Genomic DNA, 18,061 nt, shown 5'->3' with positions numbered 1-18,061 from the left:
ATATTTTACGGTGAAATTGGATATTGCGATAAAATGGATCTTACGGATAATGCTCTCAAAGTGTCGGATCATTATATCATAATATTTTGATGTGTATGACAAAGAAACTTGTTTTTAGGATAAGGCAAATTTAGGATATAGCAAATTTTGAATACAGCTCAAAATTAAAAATGCAGTGCTAAAAATTATAATAGCAGAGCTAAGTGGAGGTATGCACTCAACGACTTTCAAGAGAAGCTGAGTAAATTACTTTTATTATGCCTTAACAAAAATTAAAAAAAAAGTAATATTTTTAAAAACCACGTTTTAGTAGTGGAGAATAATAATTAAGAAAAAAATTGAAAAACGAAAAACGTGGAGCGCATGAAATACATAACAGTAATGTTATATTAGTATGTGTATGTGTGCTCTTGAGAATATGTGTATGTATATCAGTAATTGTAATTGTATCTGAATGTGGATGTGGAATATGCTTTTGTATATGCATATGTATGTGGATGTATATGTGGCTGTGCATGTGTATGAGTAAGAAAATGTGTATATGTATGTGTATATGTACTGTTATGTATTTCATGCGCCCCACGTTTTTCGTTTTTCAATTTTTTTCTTAATTATTATTCTCCACTACTAAAACGTGGTTTTCAAAAATATTACTTTTTATTTTGAATTTTTTTATTTTAAACTATGATTTTTTTAATTTTTAATTTTTATCTTATATTTTTAAAAAATTATTATTTTCTAATTATTATTCTTCACTACAAAAAAAGTGGTTTTTAAAAATATATGTTTTTATTTAGATTATTTTTCTTAGTCAAGAGTAGTGAAGACTACTACAAGACCACTACTATAGTAATAGAACTTATATTTTAAATTAGGGATACAAAAATCTTTATAGAAAAACAATACCTTTACGACTTTCATTAGTTTTATGCTGATGACAGCCAAAACGGAAATGAATGAGGAAAAACTGGATCCTACCACGTGATTTTTCAGCCAATAAAAATACTCCGACAACAAAAATCTTTTCACCTGACACGTAATAATTTGAAATAATGGAATCGACAACAAAAGACAATCTCGAAATTTTTTTTTTTTAATTTTAATTTTATTTTACTTTGCATGTCTTTTTTCTCTTCATTTTCATGCATTGTCATCCAATTCTGAACTGTGTGCTAAATTTGAAGTTTGTAGCTAGTCGGGAAGTTAGTTTAAAATCGATTACAAAATTCCCCCCGGACAGACATACACGAAGGCAAGTTTATATAAACGTGGTAAAATGATTATGACTTACTTTCATTTTCAGTCCAACAGCTTCCGATTAGAGAAATTTATATATATCCACACACTCACCAAAAATGCTGACATCGTAGAAATCGCATTCGTAACTTGTTGATTTTCTGAAGAACCACAAATTTTCAAAAATATATCTTCAAACTATGTGTTGCCAAATGTACTTACAACCTTCTTTCTTTCCCAAAACAGATAAATGCATTGTCAGCCAATACCCATTTTTACTGAGATCAGTGAAACCTAAGGACTTAGAGAAATTAGAAATTGTTGTCAAGTTGCTAAGACAAACTAAAATAAGGTCTTCCATCGAGAAATCCCAATTATTTGATAAGTCTCAATCAAAATTCGATTCACTTAGTTTTCACTACATTTTCTTTCAAGCTGAAAAAAATATTATTTAAAAAAAAAAGCTGACCATATTTGTATGAATTTTTATTTAAATACTTGTCAGAAGACGTGAAATTATAATTTTGTTAAAATCGGGACTTTTTCTTTTATATTTTTCTTTGTATGCGCTTGCATGCGAGCCATAAGCAAGTGCCTCATGATATGAAGTATAGGATAGTGTTTTCTGAGAGTATTTTGCATGTTTTGAGTTAGATCTTACTTTGTTTCTTTTTCTTTTAAATATCGAGGACCTTTTATTACTGTATTTATTTACTAACAATGATAAATTGTAAATTTCAGCATATCTAATTGCAGTAATGGTTTTACGCGATTTTTTTTTAAAATGAAATTAGACTTAACAGCAAAAATTACCTGCTTCCGAAAGAATGCATGCTTTCTAAGGGGGCGATCTTTGAAAAACGTTTCTTTCTCCGTTCGCATGCCCGGTACAGACTAAAAATAAGGACTTTGGCCTTCTTTGTTTGTGTTTTTTAGAAAAAAATTATATGATTTTTGAAGCTTACATCAGCATTTTTTGTAATCTATATTTAATATTTGTCAGGCTTTTTTATTTGTTTTTTAGGTTTTATGACATAAAAGTTACACTATCTTTTGGATTTAGGACCAACATGTAGAAAAGTAAATTTGATTTTCTAAGCACTTTTCGCACAATTCCTTTTGTAATAAAGTTCATAATTTTATGAAATTTTGTAATAAATTTCATAAAATTTTTTAACGTAATTCCAAAGAAAATTACTATTGCTCTTAAATTCTAAAGACTATGGATAGTTTTGATAGTAGACTTTATGAAATATTTATTTCTCGCAAGATTTTACGTAGCGAAAAACAAGATGAAATATGTATACTAGTTTATAATCTGATAAAAAAAACATGCAATTAACTTTTTAATCAGCATTTTTTAATCAGCTGACTCCATCTGACCTTTGGCTGACTGCAATTATAATTTGTACTTGATAAAATACAAAACATAACTTCGCAAAAACATAAAGACATAAATTCGCAAATATGATTAAAGTTTCTGAAAAAATGCAACTCAAACAGTAGAGCTTTTTTTCTACAAACTATAAACTAAATGCAAGTATAATTTTTATATTTAAAATTACACTAAATTGATTAGATCTTGCTCTGCTAAGAAAAGATTAAATATTTTTGTACGTTTATGGTTGACATCAAATGTCGCGCTAAAAATATCAATTTCTGAAGAAAGAATCTTTAGAAGTAATTAATTTAAGTTTGTTATTAGTAACTGCCTTTTTAAGATATTTAATTAATTTTCAATCTCATTTTTCGTTATTAATTATTCCTTTTTTTAAAATTTTTTCTATTTTCTGTGCAAAGGACACTGACGCAATTAAGTCTTAACTCTTCGAATGTTTAATCACCAAAAATGTTGTAACGTTTTATCAAAAACGTTGTAACGTTTTCCATATCACTGATTACTGTAAGAGGTGGTGCATTTTATTTTTCATGATTTTCATTATTTTTTCTTTCGTCCTTAAATTAGTAAATACTTTTTCATCCTTTACCTTACTACTGGGTTTATTTCTGCTATATTGAAATTAAGTGTAATGAGTACAAAGATGAGACAGTTTTTAAATTAGAAATGTTTATTTTAAGCCAGTTCTTTCATTTTTCGGTAAGTTTTGAAGTGCGTTCAAATTTAACTAAATGTTATAATTGAATTGTTTTTAAAAATGTTTTGATTTTTTGGCAACATTGTAAGTTGTATCATATTAATTACAGAGGAGTAATTTTGCGTACATTTTCCCTTTGTGTGTCTGTTTACTTTATATGTGTAAGTGCTCTGTAAAGTAATGCATTAATTATTTTAAGTAAGGAATAGTAATAAAAGCTGTGAAAAGTTATAATAAAGCAGTAATTAATTTTAATTGTAAACGATACCAGAATATAACAGATGCAAGATAAAAGAAAATTTATTTTAACATTTGTTTCACGGATTAAAATTTAATTATTCCAGTATTTTAGCATTAGAAGACTTTTATAACAGTAATTGAATTTTAATAAAAATGGAAAAAGCAAAAGAAATAAATATGGAATGCAAGTACCGTGAGATAATTTCATCTTTCTGATTATCAAGATAGTTGGTTTTGTGCGGACAATCGCTATGTAATTATTTAGGCCAAACATTTAACTAAGATCAACATAACTTTTTCAGTTGAACTAATTAGGTTTTATTTTGATTAATCGTGAAATCTATGAGTTGGACAAGCTTATTGAAGGTAAAATCCTAGAATAAACCCACTTCTTGGCAACTTTTTGAAATCTCGCCAAATGAGCTGTTATTGCATGGATAAACGTTCCATTTTGATTAGCAAAAAAATTATTTAAAAAAAAAATCAAACCCCATTTTTAACCGGTACAGCACAGAAAAAATTAAAAAATGAAATAATAATGGAAATAATTGAAATAGCGGTTGAAAAATAAAACAATAACAATGTTTCTAACAGCAAGAGATCAAAAACGAAAATATAAACCCTTTTACCTCTTTTCTTATGAAATCCACCTTTCGCGTAGCAATACATATCAAATAACCAATCAGGTTTAAGAAATATGGTGGTGTGATTGGACGTTCAAAATAATCTCCCCGAAATGTCTTCTGGAAACCTAGTTTGGCGAGTTTGCTTGGCGACATTTTTAAAAAAATTGTCGCGGGGTCGGCAACTCTAGGATCCACCCTTATTTAATTTTTGAAAACTAAAATTTAATATCCAAGCATTTTCTACTGTTATCCGTTGAGCTTACAGCTCTTTATCACGTGACATAAAATCGACAAGAAAATGACTACAAGCAAAATGTTAAAATCAGCAGATGTTAATAGTGAATCAAGCTGCCGATAAAAACCATGGAAAAGTTTGGAAAAGACATTCATTTATTAACTGGTAAGTAAAAACTATAATAACGAGAAAGTATTTATTTCAGAGACTGGAATGTAGAACATAAGCAATTCAGAGAAATATGTTGTTTTTGCTTTAAAAGAAAAGCTTTTAACATGCTTTTTTGTTTATGGGAATAAACAATTATTATCTCTACAACTATATATATACAATGTGCCCTTATATTATACACATACTTAATAATAATGACCGATTTATATGGAATAAAATGTTTATTAATTTCCTTTTGAATCATTACCCAAATTCTAAATAATCGCAAAACTCTCACAAAACCTGACTAAAAGGTTCCAATGCATACTAGGCAATGATAGCAAACACGTTGCGCCTTGTTGTATTCCGCTTTCTGTGGGCACCAAATTCTAAGACATACCTCATTTCTATGCAGAAATTAAAGCAAAACAAGATAGAAATAGTGCTTTTTTTCCTCTATCTTCAATTGGCAGCAAAATAAAATTGCTGTGTGATTTAATAATTTAATTTGCCTTTCTGCATTTTATATAGGTTTACCTGAGGTGGTTTGGGGTTGATGTGTGGAGAAAAGTTATAGAGTCTCCGTGTTTGGTTTAAATATTTTGCGCATTAAAGTCCTATAAAAATGCGTATTATTCTGCAAGAACAGGATTAATTTATGAAATAAAATACTCTGTTAGATAAGAATTCCCTTAGATGTTATAGAAAACTCTTGAGGTAATAAGAATATAATTTATTTATCCCACAAACAACGTAAGACTTCACTTAAAAAAAGAAAAAGGAAAAGAAAAAAAAATAAACGAATAAATAATCATTTGTGGCCGTGACATATACCTGTACAAGCAACAATATTACACTTTCTTATTTATTTCGTGTCAAAGTGGAGTAGAAAATACTGAGATACACTGTATTATACTAATAATTTAGCACGAGGCATTTAGGCTCCCTAAATTTATCCTCTCAATTGTTTGGGTCCTTTCTTCTTTTCTCTTCTTTTCTCTGGTCTGTTAAGTCAGGTACAGGCCTTAACATCATTTGATCTCGTTACTTTAATTTGGTTAAGAAATTTGTTAGTTTTCAATACAAATTTGTTGCAGTTAGACTCTTAAGAATCTCATTTATTAAAGACAGGTCAATTTTTAGAATTAAAATATAAATATTTTATGTCAATAAAAGCTAAGTTAAAGATTCAAAAAAAACACTTATTTAAAAACAACACTTGTCATTTTTTTAAAGATATTAATCATTAGTAATAAATTCCGGTGTTTAACGAATTTAAAAATAACTAATCTTGACATCGATAGGAAGACAGCCACTACTCTCATCAGACTAAGAACAAAACATCATAAAAACATGAAAAACTGTCTTAATGTGGAACTGACACCATATCATGTTTTTAACTGCCCTGCAGTCGCTGCAGGCCTTCACCTTTTAAACTACCCCACAGAAGAGGATTTGTATTCTTTTAATGCCATAGAAATAACAAAAACTATTCAAGCACACCATGAAATATGATTCTATAGAGGATACGACACCAACCAACCAACGAATTTAAATGTAAAGAAATTAGAGAAGTGATAACAGATTGCATTTTTTCCAGAAAACCATTAAATTCAAATCATAAAAAAAAGAAAATTTTGTTCAAAATACTTTTAAATAAATTTAAAAACAGGAAATGTAGTTATTTAACACAAACTGAATGCCCAATCTTCGTACGTAGTAAAATAAAATATAAATAAGTAAGAAATAATTATTCCCAGTTAATAAAGCTAAAATAATTTCTTTCATTACAATAATTTTTTGTTACCTTTCTTCATGATTTTGAGTTATAGGATAAGAAAAAATATGTTTTTAAAAGTTAAATTTGTGGTCTTGATATTTTTGCTAAATATGGAGAAAAATCACCAGTGGAAAATCACGTATAATATTTCCAACAGTAGATATACATTACTTTAAGGAATTGAATTATTTCTGATCAATAAAGTCAAAAATTAACTAGCTTATTAAAACAAATTAGTTTTAGTTAAAAATGGTTATTGACGTGATAAAGAACAAGTTTATAGAAAAATTAATCCCTTATTTCAAAACAAAAAGGAATATAATAGTAAATACCGAAACTTTTCTGAAGCGTGATATAAAGACTGTTATGGATTTAAATTCTATAAGGCTATACGATTCCTGTTTAACTTTCCTATTTTCCCAAAAGAAGTTTGAGAAAGTTTGCGATGGTCAAACAAAGCAAGGTTTAAAACAATGACTTATCATATAGCATTAATAGGAAAAATACAGTATAGACTGAATCTTTGGAATATATTAATAAACTTGTCATTTAATTTAACAATAAAAATGATTAAATATTAGGTTGCATTAAATAAGGTGATATTGTAAGGATAAAAACTCTGTATGTATGTATGCATGTAGGTACGTATGCATGTATATATAAATATTTTAATGATATTATAAAATATTAAAATGCAATTTTGATCTCAAAACCATAATGAAATTAAACATAGTTATAAAAACTAGTGTAATAAGTTGCAAAACAGATCAATTTCTGCTTGTGCATATCTAAGATTCTTTTAGTCGTAATGTGTGATAGCAAATTTCAATAGAATAAACCGGCAATCAAAATATAGAACACGAATATTAAAGGTTAGCCACATAAGACGCCTTCAAATTCCCTGTGTTAAGGATTAAACGTCGTGAAAAAATTAATTAATAAAGTACAAATACATTTCAGAATATATGACAAAAAATGGAACACATCAAAATTCTGTTGGAAATGACATTTTAGAACGAACATTAAAAAAAAGTAAGTAATGTAAGCGTATAAAAATTTCATGAACTTTAAAATATGATTGAATTATATCATTCTAATTTTTGCTTATTTTTCCTAAATTTGCTTTTTTTAAAGTATTAGAGCATTACTGCACAGCATAACGGTTTGCAGATAACTCTATTTTATTTTCAAGGTGGGTGCAGATATGAAAATTTTCTTACAAAACTCAGATTTGCTAAGCGGTAAACAACTACATAATATTTCAGAATATATGATAATTTATAAATCTGGTAAAATAAAATATTTCTAAGCATTAAGTACAGCAAGCGTTAGCAAAAAATGAAAACCCTGAAATATATTTGATGTGATGATCTGACTTGCACAGGCTAAGATCCAATTTTAAATATTCAAATAATATTTTAAGTAAAAAAAATCAGATATATAAACGTATTGAATAAGGAAAGCTTCTTTCGACTGATTTGGATTCATGACCATTATAATATGGATGGAATTGCAATTTGGAAAATATGGCCCCAAAAGTTTCGAGAGTTGAAGATAAATTTGGTTCCATGATGTTAATTTCACTTGTTTCGTTTCTCGTCATATTTCGGCATATAAGTTTTGAAGCAAATATATTTTGCACTCAACTATAAAATTTGCTTATACAAAAGTAATATTCCGTAAAAGATAATATTTTAAAAATTATTTATTATTTTTAATTATTTCATTTAATAACGGTCTAAAACGTTTTGACTTTCAAAATATGCAATTTTTCATCCTGAAAATGTTAAATAACAAAATATCATATTTGAAAGAGTTTTAAAAAGAGAAGAAGAGAATATTCTTTTGAATTGAAAAGATTCAAATATGGCTGAAAAATTGTAATTTAAAATTTTATTTCATTTAAAAATTTTTAATATTTAAAATTTTATTCTATTTAAAATGTTTTTGCTCATAAATTATTCAATCAGGTTTCGTTTAAATCTCGTATTTATCCTTTAAATGTGCATAGTTTAAAATTTGATCGAAATTCTATGTTTTTCGTTTTAATGTAAACATTGAAATATTTCAAATATTTAAATTCTTTGCTGAATTATCACTATGCAAAATTTTAAATAAAAAATGATTAAAGCATAGAAACTTTCATCCATATTTTATGCTGAAAGAGTCATTAGAATTTTATAAGTTATCAAAAGAAGCATTGATTCTTGTTACGGGTGAAAAATATCAATTAAAGTAAAATGGGATTCATTTTCAAACAAAACTTTTTCTAATTCAACTAGTTTAAATAAATATTGAAAGATAAGATAATAATGTTAAGAAGTTATAATATAAATAATGTGCAAGGTTTTAGTGCTTGTTAAATGAACAAAAAAATCTGAACTGTTAAAGGGTTTTAAAATGTGTACCATATATAATAAGAATGTCGAACGAATAATTTATTTAAACTTAAAAAAAACTAATTTATTTTATTCTTTTGCAATTATGTCATAATTCGTTAGGTTCATTGTAAGTAATTAATTATTCACTCAAATTATGTAACTAAATTATTCAGTTATTTTATTTATTTATTTATTTATTTTTTGAAATTTTTGCAAACTAACTTTATGGAGTAATGTTTCCACACTAGAAAAATATACTTAAAATGTTTATTATCTGTCAAAAAGTATTTTGATATCTTAAAATTAAATATACGCTAAAATACAGGATATTTTAAAAGAAAAAAAACCTTTAGAGAATAATATGTTTTAAATTCCATACAATTTAATTAAAAACTAACTGAAACGGAAAAACAAAAAAAAATTAGAAACAATACTTTGCTTAATAAACGTCAAGCAAACGTTCAATTACCGAATATCATTTTTTTTCCATCTATTACCTCTTACATTTACAATGTTTAAGCTGACACTTATATAAAAAAAAACGAAAAAGAAAAGAATTTAGAGTTTAAATTATAAATGACTCCGTAGACTAAGCCATTTTTCAGGATTAGTATTTTTTTTTTCATTACAGCATTTTATGATTAAAAGAACAATTGTTTTTCAAAAAGTTTTTAATCTTTGATAGATGGTGCTTTTCTATTGTTTGGAACAGAATTATTTCATGCTTTATTTTAATGCCTAAAATAAACCATGTACTGAGAATTGTTTTGATGATTTTATATTTAGGTTAGATTGCTAATGGGATTATATGTTTTGCATGAATTAACAATGTACAAGAAAGCCTGACTATAAATATTAGCATTCAGTTCATTTAAACACTATTATCTAACTATTTGTTTCGTTTTGATATTCAAGTTTAATTTTCGATAAAATAATATGCGCTAAGACTAAAGCTATGCTGAATTTTATCAATCTTCGTAATAGATTAATTAATTCCTAATAAAATACTGTTTATAATAAATAAAAGGTGGTGATGAAACAAAACACAGTAATATAATGTAGGATGAATTAAGATTTGGCTAAACGAATAAATAGAAGAGCTTCTTACAGTTGCGAAAAGCTTTTTAAAAAAACAATTTTATAATCTAAACTTAATCTATTACTTATAAAAGTTAGAATTAAAAGAAACTTTCAGAATTTTAAGAAAAAGTCTAACAAAACTTAATCCTTATGATTCGAATAAATTCTCTGTCTCCACATTTCAAAAACTTGATTTGAAAATACTTGCATAGTTCCCTTTCTTTATTTTACTATTTTCTTTATTTTAAAAAAAAAAAAAAAACAGTAGCAAACGCATGTGCATTATGAAATTAGAAATGCAAAGGGGTAATGAAATTAATTTTCTTTAGAAGTTTTAGAAAAGTAAATAATTTATAAATGATTTTTATAATTAATAAATAATAATATTTAAGTCTCTTTAAAGTATAATTCTTCTAATAATGGTTACTTTTGAAATAAGTAAATTTTAGAAAATAGTAATCGAGTAGATCGCATATCTCTTGAAAGAGTTTATGGGAACGAAATGAAAAGCTCTGCTTGAATCACTATATGACAAATGCACGTTTCACTCACTCAAAGAAATCATGACAAAAGTTGTGTTTGATAAATGGAAGGAAACTGTTACAAAGGGAAGTGGGAGAATTTGTTTCGAGAAAACTATTTCTATTGTGTATATAACCTTTCTTGTATAAAAGGTTATTGGTTACGAACACAATATTTATTACTAGGAATGCTTCGTATAACCTGCATGCTTTTTTTCTTTTCTAAAAGTAGCTTCTTAATTATAACATAAATAGAACTAGATTCTCAAAATAAAATTGGCTATAGTGATTCTCATATTATACATCTCTAGAAGAAACTACAGCTTATATAAATTTTCAAAACTTTTTATTACGATTCAACTTTATTAATTTATTGAATTATTAAAGTATAAGCATAATAGCACGAATAGTTCATGAAAAATTTAATTTAAAAAAGCTAATATTTTTTAAAATTGAATTTTTCGGGAACTATTCGATCTAATTCGCTCTCCGTTTGGTATTAAGTATTGTAATATTTCACTCTATAAAACGACGCAAAAATTGTATATCTTACAATTAAAACCTTTTTTCGATTATTGTTAAATACAATAATAAAAGAAATAATAAGTATTTTCTGATAGTTATTTTTTGCATCTTTGGATAAACAAATTTTAGAATTGCGTGCAGAAATGTTTCAATACGCTTAAAAAGTTGTCCAGATGTGGTGAAATACGTATAAAGTAAAATTAATATTAAAGGATTCAAACACTGAACCGCTTTGCTGACCAAACTGTGGGGACCATATATCCCAGATTGTTGCTACTCATATATTTTGGGGGTTAAAGATCCAACTCCGCCAGCAAAAATTATGTTTATTGAAAAAAAAAAGCACGTTTTTGTATCTTAACTTAAAATATCGTCTGCAATAATTAATTAGAATATTTGATTTATTATTACCATTAAGATTTGATTTTTTAAATTTGACCACTAGAACCTAAAGATCCAATTCTTAAATCGAAAGTTATTCAGTGTGGCCATTATTTTTATTTTGCTCACGGTACATTAAACTGCATTCGCATCCATAAATGTTGTCTGTAATGAAAAAACAATCATCATGACATCGTGAATTCTTTGTAATTTTTCAACTTGTATTAAATTGAAACTTTTGAAATTTCTTAAACATAGGCAATTACAAATGCTATCAATTATAAATATTTTTCATATAAAAATATTGCATTTAAATACATTATTTAAGTGATGCACATTATTTAAATATAGCATTTAGGAAACAGAGGCAGCAAAAAAGTTACTTCTAGTCAGGCGCAAAACAATGAATAACTTCTAAAGTACAGTATACTCTCGGTATCTTGAACTTCGATATCTTCGATAACCTTGTTATATCAAAATATTTTGCTCTTAACATTATATATCCACCTAATATTAATTTGAATTCCTAAGACGAAGAGTTTCTTCTCAAGTCCTTGTTAGAGCATTTTTTTTTGAAATAGAAATTGAATTTTTCCAGAAAAAACACAATATAAATTTATTGTAAACAAATTCTTTTCTATTTAATGCGTATTTATTTTTGTCTTACTTATGAAAATAAAATTATCACTGTTGTTTTATGACTTACAGTCAACTATTATCACATATTTACTATTAATTATTCTTGCGTTCCATGTCTCTACTTCTTAGAGCAATATTTTTTAGAATATATTTTTCTACTTTTTAGAACATATTTAGTTCTGAAGTTGTTATCTCGAAAACTCGCCGGCTCGAAGTTTTCTTATAGAGTTCCTTCCAATTGGAGATTCCACTTGGAGATACTATAAATCCTGTATTTTATTCCTCAGTTCTAAGAAAGTACCAGACTTGCTTACAATATTTTAATCATTAAAACTGAATTAATGTAACGAGTATAACGTCTTTCTGAATTAGATAATTCAATCTACGTATATTTCTTTATACTTTTCAAAGTATGTTTACTTTTTTTTAAGTTAGGTGTAGTTTCTCATACTTTTTCAGTGAACTTAATTTGTATGTTTAAAAACAAATCAAGGTTTGAATTCAAGAGAAAATAGATATTGGATTTAATATAAAATATATCCTTTTAAACTTACACATCATATTTAATTTTAACTTTTTTTTAAAATAAAATATTCCCAAAATGTCTGTTTAAGATATGGACCACATAAGTTTAAAGACCACATAACTTTAAAGACCACATAACTTTGTGACCAAGTGCATGATGGTGAGTAATGTAGTCAGCTTTGCGTACCGACTACCTAGTACATACCCATCGAATCAAATCAATGGCTGGTACCCATTGATCCGAAAGTGTGTGTGGGGGGGGCAGGCTACCTCCTGGGAAGAACGCCAATTCTTAATAGTAACGAGGGCCTAAATTACTGTAACATTGCGGCTTTGATGTTATGTATTAAAAGTTTTTATAATTTGGTTGCATTTTTTCGCGCATAATGTTCGAGAACAAACATATATTTGTTCTTTAGCACTATTTAAAGAAAAATGGCTTCTGAAATTCCTGTATACTCTAGCAATTTATTTTGAATGTATGCATTTTGTTTAATATTACAATTTATTTTTCATCATATTGATTAAAACAATTATTTATATTAAAATTTTTTAGTTCAAGAAATTATGATTTTGACATCCGTAAATGGATTTTATATACAATTTATTTTAAATATAATTTGCGTAAGAACTTATATTGTCATGAAACTATTTTAAAGGCATTTAATAATTGGTGTACAAACGCATTTTACAGTAATAATTTTTTAAAACTTTCAATAGTTTAATCTTGTTCTGATAACCTTATATTTATAAACAAATATATTTTAATAAAGTAAGCTCACAAGTGTTAAAGTAGTTTTTCAGAAAATATTGAAAACATTAAAAACACATATTTCCTGAAAATGTCCATTTCTGGTGCTGGCATCTATCCCTTAGATATGTGTAAAAGACCTTAGTTATCATTCAAAATATTTTTTCAAAAAGTGAATAATCTAAAGAAAAGAAATCAATTTCAGGATAAAAAAAACTTTCAAAGACTTACTTCTATTTTTTATCTGGAAAATTTAGAGAATTAAAAAGCATTTATTTCAGTGACAGGAATATAGAACATTAGCAATTCAGAGAAACATATTGTTTATAATTTAAGAAAAAGATTTTAACATACATTTTTATTCGACGGAATAAACAATTATTATCTTTACGATTTTCCTAAATCAAATCATATATAAAAGCTTTTACAATATCTCAGGCAGGCTTCAAAGTCTTAAACCTTAAATAGAATAACTATGCGAAATTATTTTTTAAACATAAAAAAAAAAAAAAAAAAAAAAAAAAAATTATGAAAATTATGAAACTCACGTATACGTATTACGTCTGATTCAATCTAAATTATTTTAGAACCTTCAGTATTTTAATAATCTACAACAGTTAAAGCTTAACATATGTTTTTATGTTAGCGAAAGAAATAATTGATGTAAAAAAAATCAATTCAGCTTTTGAAGCAATGTTTGCATATATGAATCATAACCCCTTGTAAGGAGAGAGAATATCATGAATATTTCATTTGAATAACGTTCATAGAAAAGCGTGCACTGATCTTTTAAACGGGAATTCCTCAGTAATAATTAAAAGGGACCCTCACAAATACCATTAAACGAAATTACAAGTTATATAGCAACTTAGATCGAAGAAAAATATGCTGTTTCCTGCATGAAAAAAAAGACAGCAAAATGCTCCTAATTATAAGAAAATTCATTCTTTTGTTAACTTCAATGTAACTAAGAATCATTAATAATCAGTTGGCTTAATCAAATGTTCCTTAGAATCATTAATAAATTAATACCATGCTTGTTTTCGTACTTAGGTAAGTAAAATTAATCACACCCTACTAAATTATTCAATAAGACTCTAGAAAAGTATTTTTGCCTATTCAAACTAGCTCGTATTCCTTGTTCAAAAGTATTTTGAAAAAGGCACAATGAGAACTCAAGAACTTGAAATTTGACAACATAAACTCGAAAATTAACACCATAAAACCTCTATATTTTTTTATAAGTAGATTCTATTTATGTATATCTTTACGTAGTACCTTTATTTATTAAACTTGAAAGTGTTTAAGCAAATCCATGCTTTATATGAACTTACTTTGAAAAATTTGCCCAATAAATATGTGATGCAGAAATTAGCACTAAACCTTTATTAAACAATTAGGATCTCATAATTTTTAACTTCTTAAAATAACTTTTAACAGTGTTAGAATCATTTAAGTAGCTTTAAGCTTTAAATTTACCCAGACTTTCGAGAGGGAAAACAGATTTTACTTGAGAGTTAAAGTGGTCAATTATGTAATGATTTACAATACCTCCCAACATATTTATTTCTGCTAGTAGTAGTTAATTTAACCTTGCTAATTTAATTTTGGCTCAAAAGCATCACGCAAGAAAAATTAAGAAAACAGTGGCCCATTGGGAATTCGTTATTACATACATTTTTTTGCAATCATTTGTATATTTTCCCTTAAAGACATATTGTTGCCAAAAATGACAGTCAAGAAGAAATGTTAATCTAAGTGAAAAGTAGCCTAATTTGTTATTAAAAAATTATGCGAAAAACTTTTTTGTAAATTAACTTATGGAGAAATTTAAATTGTTTCAGATAAATATTTGCAATTTGAGTCAATCATCAAGATTTAACGTACTTATTGCTTCTGAGTAGTTAATTTCTTTCAAAAAATATAAGCAAAATACGTGTTTAGTTTTGCTAAAAACGTGGTATAATAACTGAAAATAAAATGTGAATTTAGTTTATTTCAAAAATAAGAGAAAATGGACATAAATTAGGGGAGAATTGGATGAAACGGGATAGTCGGACAAAACGGGATGCGTCGCCTAGGGACCAGACTATTGCAGCTATCCAGCGGACGACGACAGAAACTTGTTATTCGACCGTGATTATATCATTCTCAGTGCGTCCCATCTCGAGATTACCAGTTAATAGAAAGTTGTAGGTCTCAGAACTTTTCTACTCTATTTTCTTTGTCATTTTCTATATTTACGTGCGTTGTTTTTTACATTGTACTGCCTACATATATGGGATTACAATTACGGTGAGTATTACACTTGATGAAGCATTTATTAACGAGTATTCTCATGTGTAGTATATCTGATATTTCTTTTACGTTTAAGCAGCAGCCATGTTTGTTTTGAAAAGTGTCGGAGTTTGACAAAACGGGACACTTATGAGTTGGATAAAACGGGATAAAGTTTTTTTATGTCCTGTTTTATCGACCTATTTATTAGTTAATATATTATTATTACTTCTACTATATTATTATTACTTCTACTATATTATTATTACTTCAACTATATTATTACTACTATATTGAAAGACAGGTAAAAAAAGGCTCGTGCAAATACATTGACCCCTGAATTGGCAGCAGTGAAAAAGTAGGACAAATATGAGACTGTATTCGATGCTGAACAAGAAAAAACGCATGAACATGTATTGGCTCTAGAAGAGAGATTATTTGGTATAACTCTGACGGACATACGAATTCTAGCAGTAGAGTTAACTGCGAGAAACAGTATAAAGCATAATTTTAGGACATGAAAAAAAATGACTGGAAAAGGTTGGTTGTATTCATTTCTTGGCAGACATAAAAAAACTTAGTCTCCGAAATCCAGAACCAACGAGTATGGCCCGAGCAAAAAGGCTTAATCTCACTGCAGTTAAGCAGTTTTTTGAACTTTTGAATTCTCCATTAAGTAAACATAAGATTACTTCAAATGATATTTATAATGTTGATGAAACAGGAGTTCTAGCAATGCCAAACATGCCTTCAAAAGTGTTGAGTCTACGAGGCAAAGAACAAGTGGGTAGCTTGTCTTCAGCCTAACGAGGAGTTTTGGTTACTGTTGAAACATTCATCAATGCAGCTGGGGTGTCCATCCTTCCTAGGCTTGTATTTCCTATGAAGGAAAACTCAAGACTCCTGAATGATGCTTTTCCAGGATCATTTGCAGTGTATCATAAGGCCGGCTGGATCACTGAGGAGACCTTCATTGCTTGGTTTTAAAAATTCATATAATTTTCCAACCCTAGGCATAAGAAGCCAGTGCTATTGCTGCTTGATGGACATAACAGTCACACCAAAAGTTGGAACTTTGGCAAGAGGAAATAATGCAATCATCCTAATCCACCCCCCACATGCAACTCATCGCCTTCAGCTCTTGGATGTCAGTTTCATGTCTCCATTGAGCACGTTTTATGAACAAGAAGTTCGAAAGTGACTGTTCAACCTTCCAGGTAGGTGCGTTACAATTTACGAGGTTGCGAAACTGCTCAACGCAGCCTAGTCACTGGCAGCTGTTTCAGAAACTACCGTTAAAGGGTTTAGTAAAACTGGCAGAAAAAGTCCTTACAATCCTGACGTCTTCCCAATTACTTGTTTGCACCCTCTGTCACCACTGGTCACCCAACGTCAGACCTGCGGCAAGAACTTCCTGGTGTTGGACATCAGACTGATGTGAGCAAAGACCAAGAGCAACCTTCAACATCTTCGAGGGACATCGTAGAAATAGACCAATCTGCAGCATCCTCAGGGTGGAAAAGATTAGAACTCTCTTGTTATCGACCTAAGCTACCCATCTCTATCTCTCCAAAGTGTGTTCTATCTGTACCTCAAGTAAAAGGACCGCTCCCTGAAAAATGGCTGATAAGATAACGATGAAAACTGTAGTAATGACATCATTTCCACATAAAAATGAATTATAAATGGAAGAAAAAGAAAGGATGATTAAACTGCAAGAAGGAACCAAGAGAATTGAAGAAAGGATAGCTAAAAAATCCCTCTTAAGGGAACCAGACACATCTCGACAGTGATAATTACGGAATAAGCCTTCATGTTTGAAAACTCATAAAATCTTTAAGAACATGTGTACCATCATAATTTTTGTATACTTAATTATAAAACAACAGTCTATATAAAAATGTTAGAAGCAATAAAATCCCATGAATACAATTTTAAGAAATTTTGCTTTACAGTTTTATGTTAGTTAATTAAGTTTTTCAGTTCATTTTACATAAAAAATTAAACATTGTAACCCTGTCCCGTTTTGCCCATCCCAGGTATGTTAAAACGGGATATGTAACAGTTTGGGAAATAATTTTTTTTTCTATTTCACAATAATTAAAAATAGTTTAAATTTATTTTTTCTGTGCTTCAGTGAGTTATGTAGCTATGAAAAAATAATGTGTGGTTCTCTTTAACAGATTTTCCATAGTAAATAAAAACAATAATCCCGTTTTGTCCAACTCTCCCCCTTATTATTTTTATTCTTTTATTTAAAATTGATAACTTTTGCTTGCATCCATCGCTAAAGTAATATTATACACTGTGTTTATAAGTAGAAGCTTTTCTAAATATGACTATAAAAATATAATTTAAAATGGATATAACATGTAACGATGTAACTGAAGCTTAAGAACTTAACCAAAAAAAACTTTTTTTTAAATGAATCATTTATATTCATGTCCCTCTTTTAAGTCGTATCTTACACTTTGTCTTAGGTTGTGAAATATTTTACGAATGACTTTCGAAATTTAGTGTTAGCTCAGGTGAAAAAGTGGCCTGATATATAGTAATACCATTGTTTTTCTCCTATTTCAATCAAACGCAGAACATAAGAAATTAATATTGTTTGAATA

At 27.9% G+C, this 18,061-nt stretch overlaps 1 protein-coding gene across 1 annotated transcript in view; it reads left to right on the top strand.

Annotated features, from left to right (window-relative positions):
- LOC110282461 (uncharacterized) overlaps positions 1 to 16,644 on the top strand; it is a 62,371-nt gene extending 45,727 nt beyond the window's left edge. Inside the window, exon 13 of the mRNA XM_071188238.1 lies at positions 16,457 to 16,644. Coding sequence (XP_071044339.1) covers positions 16,457 to 16,644 — 188 coding nt within the window. The remainder of the gene's footprint in view (positions 1 to 16,456) is intronic.
- The last annotated feature ends 1,417 nt before the right edge of the window (positions 16,645 to 18,061 follow it).

This window comes from Parasteatoda tepidariorum, chromosome 2, assembly GCF_043381705.1.
Source record: "Parasteatoda tepidariorum isolate YZ-2023 chromosome 2, CAS_Ptep_4.0, whole genome shotgun sequence".
Lineage (NCBI taxonomy): Eukaryota > Metazoa > Arthropoda > Arachnida > Araneae > Theridiidae > Parasteatoda > Parasteatoda tepidariorum.
The sequence above is the reverse complement of the archived record's forward strand: the minus strand, read 5'-3'. Positions and strand labels throughout refer to the sequence as shown.